Genomic DNA, 19,082 nt, shown 5'->3' on the forward strand with positions numbered 1-19,082 from the left:
GGATAAGGCGACCAAGCGGGTGGCTGCATCCGGAGGAGCAGCAGCAACAACAAGAGTACCGAGATGGGTGGGGTTTAAATTAACAAGAGGCATCTACTGAATCGACAAGGTGCCTATGGAGGGAGAAATCGTCAGGTGTAGAATCCAGAGGGATGAGAACAAAGTATTTGGCCCACAAAGCGGGACCAAACAAGGCTTGGTACACTTCAGTACAGGAAGGGATCGTGTGAGTGAGGCCATGGCGAGGACGGCGTTGAAAGAGAGATTAAAAGGTGAAGTAGTCACAACGAGAGACTGAGCCGTGCCAGGGAACGAAGTGGTCACCACTGGGGGCTTGTGGCTCGACTCAACCACAGAGGAGGCAAGGGAGCCGAGGGGAGTAGTCAGGAGGGTCAAAGGAAGAGCAAGGCCAGGACCCAATGTAGAGGGGGCTACAGAACCCGGTCTTCAAACACAGTCTGACTCAGGGGCTTGGTCGCTCACCCCACGAGCCCGAGAACATACAAGAGGAACAGTAGCCAACATAAAAACGAGAGGAAAGACGAATGACGAAACGAGAGGAAAGACGAAATTCACAAAGGTGCCCCAACATCCATCACGGAGCCACAATTAGAGGATAGGACACCCAACAAGAGACATGTTGCCGATCTTGCCGGGGGCCCCCCCAAGGGGGCGTCGTGAGTATATGCCCCACAATTGCCACCTTAAGAACCGTCAGTCCGTTGAGATCGGGATCAGTGACGAAAGGAGGATTGACAATAAAACCGTCCCCTCGCTCGCGACGTTGGGTACCACAGTTCCACGGGTGAGAGAGTATGCCTCCCTAAACACCTGGGAATCAAAACAGAAGAAGTCCAAAAGAATAATCAAGACTGGCAAAAGGTCGACGGGAAATGACAATTAGAAAGGAGAAGAGGGTAGGGGAGGAAATGAAACACAAGGAAAAGGAAAAGACATCTGGCAAAATTGGTAGACAGCAGCAGGAGCATAAGGCCTGAAAAGGACAGAGGACTGACCCATGGAGCATCACACTCCAGCAGCCGCCCACCAAACCCCCCTGATGATGACAACGAGCCAGATAGGGAGGAGGGGGGCCACAAGTCAAGCCTGGCTTCAGGGCAGGCTTGGGAAGTAGAACAACTCCCAGAACCCCGTCAAGCAGGTACATGTCTATTGCCCCCATGCATGTCTGAACTTCATTTAGGGTGAACTTCTGATTAGGTCCCTAATCAGTTCATCATTGCAAAAATAAGAACTAGGGTGCTTTCTTTTCTAGTTGGTTCTGATATTTGCTGGTTTAACCCTTAAGTTGCGCAACACATCATATGATGTATTGGAGTACTATGCAAGATTTACATGGCTCGCGGATACACAGGGTTCACCACACCATCAGGGCTCTTGTAAATAGATGCCATTTTTAAGAAAAATCGTGGGCCAAATTCCTGGGTGTGAGGGGCCTCACTATTGAGTGAGCTACCTAGCCTGACGCACGCAGCATGAGCTCACAGCACTGCTGTTCAGCTTGCGACCACAGCATTGCCTAAAAATGCCATAATATACATGTTCATGCTATTATTTAGCTTTGAAATTATTACAGAAGACCCCTGACTGTGATAAAAATGACCAGGATTCTGATAATAGCAGGATTGTTGTGATAATTAGCACTGTAGTGGGAGGAGTAATCTTGGTGGGGAGGGAGGTAGTATTGTCTGCTGACTGTGTGTGACCACCTTTTACTGTCTGGACTCACTATACCAGCTTAGTTGTTCGCTATGGTAAACAAAACATGTAGATACTTATATATAACATCTGTATATAAAAGCAAAAACAGTATGATGGTAGGAGAATGGTGGCGAATCAGGTGAGGTGAGGGAGGGAGGGAGTGGCAGCCTGTGGCGGGCTGCTACTGGCTGCCATGCATCCTATAATAACAGTAACGCCACAGGCCTATTACATACGTCAGAAGTGATTTACCGCACATTCTTGTGAGCACGTCACACAATGTACACACACAGTACCATCACTTTCATGTACAAACTACAGCAGGCCACTTTTCATTCCTCAACGTATATGCCAGAAGCCAGAAACTCAATGTAACATTGTTCTCAGATCTAGACAATCATGGGACAATATACATGGGAGATTTTAATGCCCAGAATACGCCTGGGATATAGACGTATCTGGCAGCTTTCTCAAAACCCAAATGTCGAGTACACAATGTGTCAACTTTGTGAAAGAGAAAACATGCACTCTCTTGAACATTATATTGTAGAATGTCCCATACTGACTGACTTTCGCCCTCCTAAGCTAAGGTATGCTGAACTCTGTAGTTACTATATGAGTACTGGAACACTTGATGATATATTGGACTTGTATCCAAGATTGACCATGTAATATATCAATCATACAATGTATATACTGTATATGATGTAACTATATAACCTAAGCTCGTAAAAGCACCTTCATCACCTTCAGTGATTAAGTGCTTAATTGCACACTAGTTTCTTTATCAGGTACCTCACCCTGTCAGAGTAAATGAGACAAATGTATGTGAATGCATGTGTGTGTGTATATATGTATGTATATGTGTGTGTGTATGTATATGTATGGGTATAAAGTATATATGGAAGCTGATCAGAATTACATTTCATCTTTGTGAATGTACATTAATGACACTATGTAAAAGACACATCTAACACTTTATGTAGGGCATACGTAAATCTGTGTATCTATGTATTTACGTATGTAGGTTAGCTTAGCATTTTAAAAGCACCGAATCACCTTCTGTGGTTGAGTGTTCAATAAACCCTTGAACTATATGTTTAACACTTCTCTAACCCTGTCCATGGAGGACAGAAGAAAATGTATATATGCTGGTTAGCATTGTAAATGTGTGGCCACGTCTGTGGTAGAAAATAATAATAATAATAATAATAATAATAATAATAATAATAATAATAATAATAATAATAATAAAAATAATAATAATAATAATAATAATAATAATAATAAAAACAAAAAAACTGCCACTCAGCATACCAACTTAGTGGTTCGTTATGGTGAACACGAATGTAGATACTTATATATAACATGTATATACAGTGCAATAACAGCAAAAGGAGTATGGGGGAGAAGCTATTTTGGTGATGGGTGTGGCAACATCTGCATGATTTGTCATGTTTGTAGGGGTGGCCACTATGCTCTTTGGGCATTATACCGGCTTAGTTGAACAGTTATGGTGAACAAACATGTAGATACTTATATATAACGTCTGTATATAGGGTAATAACACCACAAACAGTATTGTTGGGGGGTGAAATTTTAGTGCATCTGACCTTGAATGTGTGAGGGAAGCAGCCGCCACCTGACTGTGTGTAGCGACGTCTCTTAGTGCCTGAACTAACTATATCAACTTAGTTGTACAGTTGTGGTGAACAAAACATGTAGATACTTATATATAACGTCTGTATATAATGAATAAAAGCAAAGACAGTATTGTGGGGAGGAGAATGTGGGTGAGTTAGGTGAGTTAGGTGAGTTGAGGGAGGGAGGAAGTAGCAGCCAGTGGCGGACTGCCACTGGCTGCCACTGCCACTCAGCATGCCAACTTAGTGGTTCGTTATGGTGAACACGAATGTAGATACTTATATATAATGTCTGTATATAGTGAATAAAAGCAAAAACAGTATGGTGGGAGGAGAATGTGGGCGAGTGAGGTGTTGAGGGAGTGAGTGGCAGCGAGTGGCTGGCTGGAGTGTGGCGGTCACTCCTCATTGCTTTTTGACTCATAATACCAACTTAGTGGTTGGTTATGGTGAACAAAACATGCAGATACTTATATATAACCTGTGTGTATATAGTGTAATAACCGACTAAGTATCTGTTCACTGCTTAATGAACATAATAATTGAATCAACAATATGCACACCATAATTTTGTGTATAGCGATGAATCACACATTTTATTATATAAATATATCACACTACACACTATTGAATAATATTACAGCAAAAAAACTACAAAAAATCATTCAGAGACATTGAAATAATTAGGTAATTATCTCTTTGTGGCCACTCCTGCCTGACAGCTGGCGAGCAACAGACCGTCTGGGACGCACGCTGAGTCAGCGCCTGTTTTTTGCCAGACTTCCCCACCCTATAGCGAGCACTATATGCCACTTACGATTTTTTAATTATTTTTCCCATGATCAGAGAACACAAATTAACAGGTTTAGAAGAAAAAATAATTTTTTTTTTTGGTATGCGCCTGTGGGTGACAAATGATAATTAAATTAGCCCTGAGCAACACGAGGGTTAAGGAAAATGTTACACATCTACAAGAGGTCATTTATTTGCGACTGTTCACCAAGTCTACTTCCTGGAATTCTCTCACGGTTTAGCTGTGTTTGCCACATCTTTCCACCTAGGTGCCGTAAGTTGAAGTCATCAAGAACGATGATGTTTGAGGCAGAGTTTGTGAGGCTTACTAAGCAGTATTGTATTTTTGTATGTTGGTCTTTAAACTGCTGAGGATTTGCATCTGGTGATTTATATACCAGGACAATCCCCACATTTAGAATTTCTATTTTGATTATCGAACCTTACACATATCATTTGCAATGTTTAGCAGCTCTGTGCAGATGAGTGTGTCCTTAATGCACAGGCTTACCTTGAGATACCTTGAGGTTACCTTACCTTTAAACGATTTCGGGGCTTAGCATCCCCGCGGTCCAATCTTCGACCAGCATCCCTGTGGCACAGTCTTCAACCAGGTCTCCTGGTCGAGACCTACAGCTTACCCTAGCCTGTAGACTATATTTTCTATCACATCTGAAAAGACAGAATTCTAGTATCCATATCTCACTGTCATTTAAATCCTTTGTGTGTGCATTTTGGATATGTTTCCTTGTAAGCTGGCCAAATGGTCAAGAACTTCTTTCCCCCCTTTTCTACAGGATATTCTAAGTGATAATGAGGACAGAGTACATTTTTCCATTTATTTACTACTTCATCCTAATAATATCTACTCATCTTACTTGATTAGTTTTTTTACATTTTTATTTATGCATATTCTGGCTATAGATGAAAGAAAAATAGCAGGTACTAGCTTGTGTTATTAGGGAATATGCTGTCAAATCTTGAACGCCTTAATCAAATAAATTGTCAGCCACACTTTCATGGAAATAACCATTCCATTTGCTTGGGCTCTATTTCTCCTAGTCTCCTAGAGTCCAGGTGAATGGAATCTTAATCCAATTCTGGCAGTAAGTGCATTCTGATGTTTGGCTCATTTCCATAAACCTGTTAATAAGTCATTTATAAGTCAATAAGTAGGTAGTTATTAGGTACTAACTCAGGTACTAACCCCTGGAGTTAGACACCTGTTGTGGGTTGCATCCTGGAGAAGGTTCTGGCTGCCTCAATAAGCCTAACAGGCTTACTGTCCTGTCCAATGGGAAAAAAACAGACTTGTGAACAATTACAAGTTTTAAATATCCGAGAGATTCTGCATCTAACCTCAAGATTAGGGAGCCCATAGATAAAATAACTTACTGAAGATAAGAAAAAACAAATACAATATTTATGTTTATTTACTAATGTTCGCTGTTAATGAAGAAGGGCCCACAAGCTGTATATCAAGCCTACCAACAAGATAGGCCTATTAATGTCAACTTGTGTAAGTGCTATAATCGAACGGTTAATGATTAACAGTTAATGAAAATTTCAATTGCAGAGTTGTACTTAACTTAAAAGTACCACCAAACCAGTATTATACTTTATAACCTCTTTCATCGACACATAACTGCTCTTCTCTCTTCAGCAAGGTAACGTCCAAGAGCTTATCGGCCCCTCTTGAAACTGCCACCACGTGATTTCGACTTCTTTGCAGATCCTGGTTTCTCATTTGACTGAAAAAGCCAGCATTAATGTAATGAAAATCCTCTTTCTGGTGGGTCCCTCTTGGTAGCTCATTTGTTCCTTAAAGCCACAGAGGGAGAGTCCTCCCAGAAATATCATTATCAATTCATATTGAAAGATATATTTCTGATAATCATGAAGAAAAATAAATAACAAAAACTTTAAACATAGGCCATAAAAAGGTTCATGAAAGTAATAAAGAATTAGAGTAGACGAAAAAAATATGCAGAGAGGCTCATGTGGTGTTTCAGAGGCATTCTAGAAACATTAGAGTGGGTTTTCCTGCTAGTTCATGTATGTTAAGTCTAACTTCTGCCCTACATCTACGGATGGTTGAACTGAACACTCGGTCACAAGCCGGCTTTGCTAGCCAGTGATTTTGTTCTTCGCGTACTATCACTTTATTTACACCATTAATTTAAGAAAATGTCTGCTGATTTATGATAACACAATATCAAATTTGGTTAGAACACCTTACCTTACCAAGACAAATGGATTGGTGTGGGTCTTGGATACAAAAACAATGGTCAGCCGAGAGCCCCAGATACTAGACTAATTATGCTCTTGTAGGAAGGAATAGAAAAAGATTAATCTCCAGTCAAGTCTCCCTACCCTTTTTTGCTCAAAGGATGTGGGGTTGGCTGCCCAGCTTGATGGGGTTTTGGGAGTTCTTCTACTCCCCAAGCCCTGCCCGAGGCCAGGCTTGACTTGTGAGAGCTTGGTCCACCAGGCTGTTGCTTGGTGTGGCCCGCAGGTCCACATATCCACCACAGGTGGTATGTCCTGCACTCCTTAACCTTAAACTGCACAACACATCACATGATGTGTTGAGTAACTTGCTATAAATTGCGCATCACGTCATATGATGTGTTGAAGTAATACGCAAGATTTAAACGGCCCACAATACACAGGGTTCACCTCACCTTCATCAGGGCTCTTGTAAATAGACGCCATTTTTTTTTTAAATCGTGGGCCAAATTCCGAAGTGTGAGGGCCTCAATATTGAGTGAGCCACCAAGCCTGACGCAAGCAGCATGAGCTCACAGCACTGCTGTTCAGCTTGTGACCACAGCATCGCCTAAAAATGCCATAATATACATGTTCATGCTATTATTTAGCTTTGATATTATTACAGAAGACCACTGATTGTGATAAAAATAACCAGGATTCTGATAATAGCAGGATTGTTGTGATAATTAGCACTGTAGTGGGAGGATTAATCTTGGTGGGGAGGGAGGTAGTATTGTCTGCTGACTGTGTGTGACCACCTTTTACTGTCTGGACTCACTATACCAGCTTAGTTGTTCGCTATGGTGAACAAAACATGCAGATACTTATATATAACGTCTGAATATAGTGAATAAAAGCAAAAACAGTATGGTGGGAGGAGAAGGATGGCGAGTCAGGTGAGGTGAGGGAGGAAGGGAGGGAGTGACAGCCAGTGGCAGACTGCCACTGGCTGCCACTGCCACTCAGCATAAATACTTAGTGGTTCGTTATGGTGATCACAAATGTAGATACTTATATATAATGTGTATATATGGTGTGATAACAGCAAAAGAAGTGTGGGGGAGAAGCCATTTTTGTGAGGGAGGTGGCAACATCTGCATTATTTATCATGCTGGGTAGGGGTGGCCACTATGTTCTTTGGGCACTATACCATCTTAGATGAACAATTATGGTGAACAGAACATATAGATACTTATATATAATGTCTGTATGTAGTGAATAAAAGCAAGAACAGTATGGTGGGAGGAGGATGTGGGCGAGTGAGGAGTCATTGAGGGAGTGGCTTTGAGAGAGCCACTCTGAGAGAGAGAGAGAGAGAGAGAGAGAGAGAGAGAGAGTGAGAGTACTCTGAGAGAGAACTCTATCATCATCAGAGGCACGAGACTGTTCAACACGCTTCCGTTACACAAAAGGGACATAACTGGCAAACCCCTCACAGTGTTCAAGAGAGAACTGGATAAGCACCTCCAAAGGATACCTGATCACCCAGGCTGTGACTCATACGTCAGGCTGCGAGCAGCCGCGTCCAACAGCCTGGTTGATCAGTCCAGCAACCAGGAGGCCTGGTCGACGACCGGGCCGCGGGGACGCTAAGCCCCGGAAGCACCTCAAGGTAACCTCCAGGTAGATGGCAGTGAGAGGCTGACTGGCAGATGTGGTGGCCACACCTCGCTGTTTTTTGACTTGCAATATCAATTTAGTGGTTCGTTATGGTGAACAAAACATGCAGATACGTATATATAACCTGTGTATATAGTGTAATAACCAACAAAGTATTTGTTTATTGTTTTATGAACACAATAATTGAATCAATAATATGCATACCATAATTTTGAGTACAACGATGATTCACACATTTTATTATATATCACACTACACACTATTGAATAATATACAGCAAAAAAACGAAAAACAATCAATCAGAGACATTGAAATAATTAGGTAATTATCTCTTTGTGGCCACTCCTGCCTGACAGCTGGGGCTGAACAGACCGCCTCCCGACGACACGTGCTGAGTCGGAGCCTCTTTTTGACAGACTTCCCCGCCCTGTAGTGGGCAAAATATGCCACTTACGATTTTTTTATTATTCTTTCTGTGATAAGGGAACACAAATTAACAGGTTTAGAAGAATTTTTTTGTTGTTGTTATGCACCTGTGGGTGACAATGGCCAAATAGCCCTTAGCAACACAAGGGTTAAAGAAAACTATCCAATTTTCTCTTGAAGAGGTCCACAGTTGTTCCGGCAATATTTCTTATACTCACTGGGAGAATGTTGAACAACTATGGACCCCTGATGTTTATACAGTGTTCTTTGATTGTGCTTAAATTGTGATTGTGATGGCACCCCTGCTCTTCACTCGTTGTATTCTGCATTTTCTTCCATATTGTTCACTCAGTAAGTTGTTACTTTACTGTGTAGATTTGGTACTTGGCCCTCCAGTATTTTCCACGTGTATGTTATTTGATATCTCTCTCGTCTCCTTTCTAGCGAATACATTTGGAGAGCTTTGAGACCATCCCAATAATTTAGGTGCTTTATCATGTCTATGTATGCTGTATATGTTCTTTGTACTCTATTTCAGTAATCCCTCGTACTGAGCAGTACTCAGGATGGGCTGCACAAATGATTTGAATTGTACAACCATTGTGATGGGATCCCTGGATTTGAAAGTTCTCGTAATCTATCCTATCATTTTTCTGGCTGACTCAATATTTACTTGGTTATGCTCCCTAAACGTTAGGTCGTCAGACATCATTATTCCCAAATCCTTGACATGCTGTTTTCCTACTAAGGGCAGGTTTGATTGTGTTTTGTGCCTTGTATTATGTTTAAGGTTCTCATTTTTACCGTACCTGAGTACCTGGAATTTATCACTGTTAAACATCATGTTATTTTCTGCTGCCTAGTCGAAAACTTTATCTGTTAGTAGTTTTTCAATGTCTTCAGCAGAGGTAATTTTAGTGCTAATTTTTGTGTCATCTGCAAAGGATGATACAAAGTTGTGCCTTGTATATGAGTCTATATCTGATATGAGAATAAGGAAAAGCAGTGGTGCAAGGACTGTACCCTGATGTACAGAGCTTTTAACTGCACTTCGACTCAATTTTATATGGTTGACTGTTACTATTTGTGTTCTATTCAACAGAAAACTGAGTATCATATACATTTTCTTCTGTCCTCCATGGACAGGGTTAGAGATCTGTTAAACATATAATTCAGTGATTTATTGAACACTCAATCACAGAAGATGATTATAGTGCTTTTAAAATGCTAAGCTAAATACATAAATACACAGATTTACGTCTGTCCTACATAAACAGTGTTCAAGGTTTCTTTTTAAATTGTGTCATTAATGTGTGTTTACAAAGGAGAAATGCAATTCAATACACATATGTGTGTATGTATGTATGTATGTATGTATGTATGTATGTATGTATGTATGTATGTATGTATGTATGTATGTATGTATGTGTGTGTGTATATATATATATATATATATATATATATATATATATATATATATATATATATATATATATATATATATATATATATATATATATATATATATATATATGTCGTACCTAATAGCCAGAACTCACTTCTCAGCCTACTATTCAAGGCCCGATTTGCCTAATAAGCCAAGTTTTCCTGAATTAATATATTTACTATAATTTTTTTCTTATGAAATGATAAAGCAACCCTTATCTCTATGTATGACGTCAATTTTTTTTATTGGAGTTAAAATTAACGTAGATATATGACCGAACCTAACCAACCCTACATAACCTAACCTAACCTATATTTATAGGTAAGGTTAGGTTAGGTAGCCAAAAAAAGCTAGGTTAGGTTAGGTTAGGTAGGTTAGGTAGACGAAAAAACATTAATTCATGAAAACTTGGCTTATTAGGCAAATCGGGCCTTGAATAGTAGGCTGAGAAGTGCGTTCTGGCTATTAGGTACGACATATATATATATATATATATATATATATATATATATATATATATATATATATATATATATATATATATATATATATATAAAATATATATATATATAAAAAAAAAAAAAAAAAAAGGGAAGGGGGTGGTAGGAGAAAAGCACACAGAAACTGTATTGGAGGGGACCCACATTCCCTCCAATGCGTTATGTGTGGTTTCCTCCGAGGCTATGGGTCCCCCTTCTTCCAGCCAGAGGTGGTACTCCCTTCCCTATATTGTTTAAAAAAAAAAAAATATATATATATATATATATATATATATATATATATATACAGTGGTACCTCGCATAACGAATTTAATCCGTTCCATGTTCGTCATGTGAAACGGACGTCATACAAAACAAGTGTGCCCCATGTAACCAGTGTGATGCACTGTGTTTATTGTGAAATTCCCCAGTGTGCATGACATCAAATGTTCCCCAAAATATCATTTTTCTTTGCAAAATGATAAATTACCGTCCCTGAACATGTCTATGTAAAAATAATTACCAAATTCCACTTACTTTGGGTGTGAGGGCATGGACAAGGTGCGCTGTGACGTCATCAGGGCCTGGTCGCCCGTGTGTGAAGCACCCAGACACGGTCGCGCAGGCCATTCAAACACTGCATGTTGCCACAAATATATTTTCAAATATTTTTTCTATGCATTTCCAATGCGGTTTTATTTGTTTCTTTTATTGTATATGATGCATATTTGTGACCTTTACAATATGTATACAGTAGAATGTTCATAATTTTCCATGAAACTGTGATACATGTGTCAGTAATGTGTCCACAATAAATGTTTATTGTCACAATATTACGTGGTAAAAATTCACTAAAATTACAATATGTACAGTTTCACATACTATTTACACAGTAACACACAGTATTACACACTCAGTACTTTGGAGGTGTGTAATAGTCAACGAAGTAGTCCATGGTACACAGCGCGACTTTGCTCTCCTTGCACCAGCTACAGATAGATTTTCGTTTCCTGTTTCATCGTTCTGTGTGCTTGCAAATAACGCACTCGTGTGCACCCTTGGCTTTAGTACTTGTAAGTGGTATGTAGCCAAGCTTGTAAAGCATAAGGTAGTATTGAAACGATTATAGGAAAAGCTCAATTTGTAAGGTAGTCTTGAAAAGATCGCTTTGTAAGGTCCCACACAGGAAGAGATTCAGCTAGCCTCAAAGAGTGTCCATCAGTCAGGAAGAGATTCAGCTAGCCTCAAAGAGTGTCCATCAGTCAGGAAGAGATTCAGGTATTCTTGAAAATATCAATGAACAACACCACCATGGAAGCCGCTAACACTGTTCATCTATGCTACTTGTATCAGATGCATCATCATTGAACGCAGAAAACGATTCATCTATGTATCATCTATATAAATTGGAGATGGCAAGGGTGGGGCTCAGAGCTACAACTGGATACGCTCGCTGTATCATCCTCATAGGTGCTGCATCACTGGCATCCGACCGTTGTGTTAAGCCCTTATTGCGCCTAGCTTCACCAATGTTATGACCCCTCGTTCTTTAAACAATAGGGTCTGAATTGCACCGATTGAGCGCAGTCTTTCAACACCGTGTGGGACAGGTGTTTGAGAGCCAGAGGCATGTGTGCTACAAATGGTTGCTCACGCAGTACTAACCCAGCCAGCAGCCCTTGTCTTTCATATTCGTTATAACAAAAGGTTCGTTCAGTGTTTGTCGGGAAGGCTGCTCCATTATGACAATCTTTCTTTGTTTCAAATGTGTTCCATTTGTTTTGTATTTGTCACTTACGTCTCAATAATGGAGCAGCCTACCCGACAAACACTGAACGAACCTTTATGGCATTTGTCCATTTTTCAAATTGTTTCAACAGTTTTTATTTTTCGTTTTTTTTTTATTTAAGAAACATGAAGTAGCCGACCTGTAGACCACCGAATGAACCTTTTTGACATTTGTACTGGTTTTCAAAATTCTTCATTTTTTTTATTATTTACGTTTTTTGTATGTAAGAAACATGGAGCAGCCTACCTGCCGACCACCGAACGAACCTTTTGCTATAAGACAAATGAAAAATAAATATTGAACACATTTGAAGAAAGGAAAATGTCATAATGGTTTATTCAGTGTATGTAAGATAGCCTTCTCCATTATTGAGACGTAAATGAAAATTACAAAACAAATGGAACACATTTGAAACAAAGAAAGATTGTTATAATGGAGCAGCCTACCTGCCGAACACCGAACGAACCTTTTTGACATTTGTTGTATATCAGACATTTCATTTCTTTTTTCCTACAAAAACGTCAATGCTTTGCAACATCTCAGCAGTCACCCTTTTATATCCCAGCATCATTAGCATCTTTAAACAAGAACAACATAATTTATGTGCATCGTCGGAGGCGTCTAAGAATGTGCAAGAAGCAGCGCGACCCCACCATGTGGTGTTGACGTTACTCAAACCAGCGTTCGTCATACGGGACGATTTGATGCCGATCGGGCCGTTCGTTACCCAAAATGTTCGTCTTTTGGGGCGATCGTTATGCGAGGTACCACTGTATATATATATATATATATATATATATATATATATATATATATATATATATATATATATATATATATATATATATATATATATATATACACACACTTACACCTATGTCTCTCCTACTTTGACAGGGTACCTTACCTTACCTTGAGGTTACCTTGAGGTGCTTCCGGGGCTTAGTGTCCCCGCGGCCCGGTCGTCGACCAGGCCTCCTGGTTGCTGGACTGATCAACAAGGCTGTTAGACGCGGCTGCTCGCAGCCTGACGTATGAGTCACAGCCTGGTTGATCAGGTATCCTTTGGAGGTGCTTATCCAGTTCTCTCTTGAACACTGTGAGGGGTCGGCCAGTTATGCCCCTTATGTGTAGTGGAAGCGTGTTGAACAGTCTCGGGCCTCTGATGTTGATAGAGTTCTCTCTCAGAGTACCTGTTGCACCTCTGCTTTTCAACGGGGGTATTCTGCACATCCTGCCATGTCTTCTGGTCTCATGTGATGTTATTTCTGTGTGCAGGTTTGGGACCAGCCCCTCAATTATTTTCCACGTATAAATTATTATGTATCTCTCCCGCCTGCGCTCAAGGGAGTACAGATTTAGGCTCTTTAGTCGGTCCCAGTAATTTAGATGTTTTACTGAGTGGATTCTAGCAGTAAAGGATCTCAGCACGCTCTCCAGGTCAGCAATTTAAGATAAGATAAGATAGCTTCTATAGAAACTAGTGTGATATTAAACACTTAACCGCTGAAGGTGATTAAAATGCTTTTACAAGCTCAGGTTATAGGTACATACATTGTATAAGAGATTTATTACATAGTCAATCTCGGGTACACGTCCAATATATCATCAAGTGTTCCAGTATTCATAGATTATTTACAGAGTTCAGCATACCTCAGCCCAGGAGGGCCAAAGTCAGTCAATATGGAACATTCTACAATATAATGTTCATGGAAAAGCATGTTTTCTTTTTCACAAAGTTGAAACATGGTGTATTCTACATTTGGGTTTCGAGAAAGCTGCTAGATACGTCTATATCCCAGGCGTATTCTGGGCACTATAATATCACATTGCCGAGTTCTTGCTCAATTAGTTCCATATATATATGTCTCCTTATGATATTTATCATAATGTTTAATGCTACAACTTTGAGGCCTTTGTGAATTTGTTAGGCCAGTGAGATTTTCATTAGATATTTGTTCATTCTCTTCCTAATCACTGCTAATGACACACCCATATCAAATTCAACTACTGGTTTTCTACGGGCTGTTTTTGCAAGCATATCAACAGTGTCATGACTTGAGATGCTAACATGTGATGGTATCCAAAGAAATTTAATTTCAAAACTTGTTTTCTTTAGCAGCTAAAACATTCATTCGTATATCACTAACTATTTTCTGGGTGTTACTACTATGTGCGTTCAATGCCAGGAGTGCATTCTGCGAGTCACAGTATGAGAGGCTGTTCTTCCTGTTCTAAATCACTGTTGGCCTGGATTATGGAGGTCATTACTTTCCATGAGACTAGTGACCTGACTCCTGATCACTCTCTCAAAAACTTTTATTATGTGGGACATTAGTGCAACTGGTCTATAATTCTTTGCCAATGCTTTGCTCCCTTCCTTGTGTTGAGGGGTCGTGTTGTGTTGTGTTGTGTTGAGTCTGCTGATTTAAGCGCAACTGGTATCCTGTGTCCAAACTCTTCCTCCACACTAATGCCTGTGACTGGCCCTTTGCATTTCTATATAAATATTGAATTCCACGATTCTGGACCCGGGGCTGAGTGTATGAGCATGTTGTCAATTTCTCTTTCAAAATCTGCCACGTTCGTGTTGATATCAGTTATATTTACAGGGGTTTGGATATCGTGCATAAAGAAGTTATCCATATCTTCCACTTTCATGCTGTTTATTGGAGTGCTAAACATGTCCTCATACTGCTTTTTTAGGATTTCACTAATTTCTTTGTCATCCTCAGTGTATGAACCTTCACTAGTACAAATAGGTCCTATATTGGCAGTGGTTTTTGCTTTTGATTTCGCACATGTCAAGAAATATTTTAGTTTTTTCTATATTTCGTGAATTGCTTTCTGTTCTAGTTGCCTTTCTTTAATCTGATATGAATACTTCAGTCTCTGTTCGATTTCTACAATCTCCCTGTTTAAATTATTCCTTCTTTGTATGGAAAGTCGTGTCTGCTTAAGCAGTTTCGTTATTTTTTCTTCTTTTGTAGTGTCGTCTGCGTTCTTTTTCTACAATGGACCTCTTTCTGGCTTTCCTCAACAAAACATATGTTAAGACAAACTTCATATGTTTCAGAAGTCAGCTTTTCTATTCCTTGTGCAGGATTTTTATTACTTAGAACAGTAAGCTCGTTATCTCATTTTGCCACTGTTCAAAATGCAATTGCTTCACATAACCAGAAAACATACTTCTGTACACACAAGAAAAATACTTGATCCCCAGGTGGGACCAAGGAGCCAAAGCTCAACCCCTGCAAGTACAACAAGGTGAGTACTGTCCCTAGCAACCCCACCTAACCTATCAAGGCCAGTGCATAGAAAACGTAAATACCAGTAGTAAGGTTCTTGAATTTCTACAAATGGTTATTTTTTAACAGATTAATAGATAGCATTAAAAAGTGATAAAATAGATAGGTTACACTGCTATACCCTTTCACCAAAAAGCACACTCTAATCTTACTTATATACAAGTTAGTAATAGTTCACATCACAAACTAAGATGGTTCACACAAATATTTCTCTAAATAAGAAGGATGCACTGTCCTTTGTTTTAGTCTATGATGGTGATTAAAATACAATTAATGTAATATAGTTGATTTAAAAATACTTTCTGGCACCAGCACAGAGATAAGGCTTACCTTGCGTTTATTACTGGCATTCGGCGGCTGCGGCAACACCTTAAAGAAAGAATCCAAGCGGCCCTGAGTGCTGCCACTTCGGGCCTTTAAAAGTTTCTTCACCCCACTACGAATGCGTTCTTCGTTAAAGCCCTTCTCCTCGCACATATACTTAACCAAGCCCTCTTCGTCTGGTTCATTCCACTTGAGCTAGAGGAAAATATCATAAGAAAATGAATATCATAGGAAATCATTTGGGAATACTCAACACATAGGTTCGAATCCTTATCACGGATCCTGTGGATCTTCTCATCGATGTATCACGAGAATGTGATTTCTCTGTGTATGGAAAATATCATGTTTAAGTTGTAAGCTTCATAACAAAATATCAAAGGTTATTTTGGTTATTAAAATAACAAATGGTTCCTCAAAAAGAGTCATGGTCCCAGTTCTTCCCTCAAGATAAACTGACTCTCCTGGTCCTATTGAAAGAGCCATGGTCCCAGTTCTTACCTCAAGATAGACTGACTCTCCTGGTCCTATTGAAAGAGCCATGGTCCCAGTTCTTACCTCAAGATAGACTGACTCTCCTGGTCCTATTGCAAGAACCATGGTCCCAGTTCCTACCTCAAGATAAACTGACTCTCCAGGTCCTATTGAAAGAAAGGAACTATGACTGACTCGATCATTATATTGAAAATAATTGAAATATTTAACTTACATGAAATATGCAATTGAGGCCAGCAGAAATCATTAATGCACAATTTTAGTCAATTAAATTCCAAATAATACAAAATATCTTCTTCATGTGGTTATTTTGAGATGATTTCGGGGCTTAGTGTCCTCGCGGCCCCGTCCTCGACCAGGCCTCATTTTTGTTACACATCCCCAGGAAGCAGCCCGTAGCAGCTGTCTAACCAAGGGGGGGACCTCTTCTTAGTACCTGCTGCCTATCCTCTTGGCAAGTCTCTTGTTTCCCTTCTCCATGGTAATTTTGCTTCAAGGAGCCACCAAGGGGTTCTCCCAGAAGCCCAATGTTCAATGTAATGATACCTGCTTGATGGGGTTCTGAGAGTTCATTTACTCCCCAAGCCCGACTCGAGGCCAGGCTTGACTTGTGAGAGTTTGGTCCACCAGGCTGTTGCTTGGAACGGCCCGCAGGCCCACATACCCATCACAGCCCGGTTGGTCTGGCACTCCTTGAAGAAAACAATCTAGTTTTCTCTTGAAGATGTCCACAGTTGTTCCAGCAATATTTCTGATGCTCGCTGGTAGGAAGTTGAACAACCGTGGACCTCTGATGTTTATACAGTGTTCCCTGATTGTGCCTATGGCACCCCTGCTCTTCACTGGTTCTATTCTGCATTTTCTTCCATATCGTTCACTCCAATACGTTGTTGTTTTACTGTGCAGATTTGGGACCTGTTCCTCCAGTATTTTCCATGTGTATATTATTTGGTATCTCTCTCGTCTCCTTTCTAGTGAGTACATTTGGAGAGCTTTGAGACGATCCCAATAATTTAGGTGCTTTATCTCGTCTATGCGTGCCGTGTATGTTCATTGTATTCCTTCTATTTCAGCAATCTCTCCTGCTCTGAAGGGGGAAGTGAGTACTGAGCAGTACTCAAGATGGGACAACACAAGTGATTGAGTACAACCATTGTGATGGGATCTCTGGACTTGAAGGTTTTCGTAATCTATCCAATTATTTTTCTGGCTGACGCAATGCTTGCTTGGTTATGCTCCCTAAACGTTAGGTCGTCGGACATCATTATTCCCAAATCCTTGACATGCTCTTTTCCTACTATGGGCCAATTCGATTGTGTTTTGTACCCTGTATTATGTTTCAGATCCTCATTTTTGCCGTATCCGAGCACAGTACCTGGAATTTATCACCGTTAAACATCATGTTATTTTCTGCTGCCCAATCGAAAACTTTGTCAATGTCTGTTTGTAGTTTTTCAATGTCTTCAGCAGAGGTAATTTTCATGTTGATTTTTGTATCATCTGCGAAGGATGATTCAATGAAAAGCTCTTTTTGATAGAGCTTAAGTGATTCTGTGATCCCCTTCCCCCTGCCCTTCCAGGTTCGTTGGTTGGTTGATCATCAGCTTCACAGCCGGTCGGCCGAGCGGACAGCACGCTGGACTTGTGATCCTGTGGTCCTGGGTTCGATCCCAGGCGCCAACGAGAAACATTGGGCAGTTTCTTTCACCCTATGCCCCTGTTACCTAGCAGTAAAATAGGTACCTGGGTGTTAGTCAGCTGTCACGGGCTGCTTCCTGGGGGTGGAGGTCTGGTCGAGGACCGGGCCGCGGGGACACTAAAAAAAAAAAAGCCCCGAAATCATCTTAAGATAACCTCTAGAATCTCAAGATAACAGCTGATCTAGGGAAGGGAACTATCAGGAGAAAGTACCAAGCCATTACGATTATATAGCACTTGGAAGGGATCAGGATAAGGATTTAAGATGGGATGGGAGACAGGAATGGTGCCTAACCACTTGGACAGTCGGGGAGTGAACGCTGACCTGTATGATGCGAAACTGTTGCTCTACCCTCCACCCTGGTTGATACCTGGTTGATGGGGTTCTGGGAGTTCTTCTACTCCTCAAGCCCGGCCCGAGGCCGGGCTAGACTTGTGAGAGTTTGGTCCACTAGGCTGTTGCTTGGAGCGGCCCGCAGGCCCACATACCCACTACAGCCCGGTTGGTCCGGCACTCCTTGGAGGAATAAATCTAGTTTCCTCTTGAAAATGTCCACGGTTGTTCGGTCAATATTTCTTATGCTTGCTGGGAGGGTGTTGAACAACCTGGGACCTCTGATGTTTATACAGTGTTCTCTGATTGTGCCTATGGCACCCCTGCTCTTCACTGGTTCTATTCTGCATTTTCTTCCATATCGTTCACTCCAGTACATTGTTATTTTACTGTGTAGATTTGGTACTTGGCCCTCCAGTATCTTCCAGGTGTATAATATTTGATATCTCTCTCGTCTTCTTTCTAGTGAGTACATTTGGAGGGCTTTGAGACGATCCCAATACTTTAGGTGCTTTATCGCGTCTATGCGTGCCGTATATGTTCTCTGTATTCCCACTAATTCAGCAATCTCTCCTGCTCTGAAGGGGGAAGTGAGTACTGAGCAGTACTCAAGACGGGACAACACAAGTGACTTGAAGAGTACAACCATTGTGATGGGATCCCTGGATTTGAAAGTTCTTGTAATCCATCCTATCATTTTTCTGGCTGTCGCAATATTTGCTTGGTTATGCTCCTTA

General features: G+C 40.6%; 1 protein-coding gene across 1 annotated transcript in view; it reads right to left on the bottom strand.

Moving 5' to 3' along the window:
• Window positions 1-5,574: 5,574 nt before the first annotated feature.
• LOC123747155 (flap endonuclease 1) overlaps window positions 5,575-19,082 on the bottom strand; it is a 134,820-nt gene continuing 121,312 nt past the window's right edge. Inside the window, exons 7-8 of the mRNA XM_045729175.2 lie at window positions 15,828-16,016; window positions 5,575-5,908 (exon numbers count right to left, since the gene is read on the bottom strand). Of these exons, the coding sequence (XP_045585131.1) occupies window positions 5,840-5,908; window positions 15,828-16,016 (258 nt within the window). The 3' untranslated portion in view covers window positions 5,575-5,839. The remainder of the gene's footprint in view (window positions 5,909-15,827; window positions 16,017-19,082) is intronic.

The sequence above is a fragment of the Procambarus clarkii genome, chromosome 77 (genome assembly GCF_040958095.1).
Source record: "Procambarus clarkii isolate CNS0578487 chromosome 77, FALCON_Pclarkii_2.0, whole genome shotgun sequence".
Classification (NCBI taxonomy): Eukaryota; Metazoa; Arthropoda; class Malacostraca; order Decapoda; family Cambaridae; genus Procambarus; species Procambarus clarkii.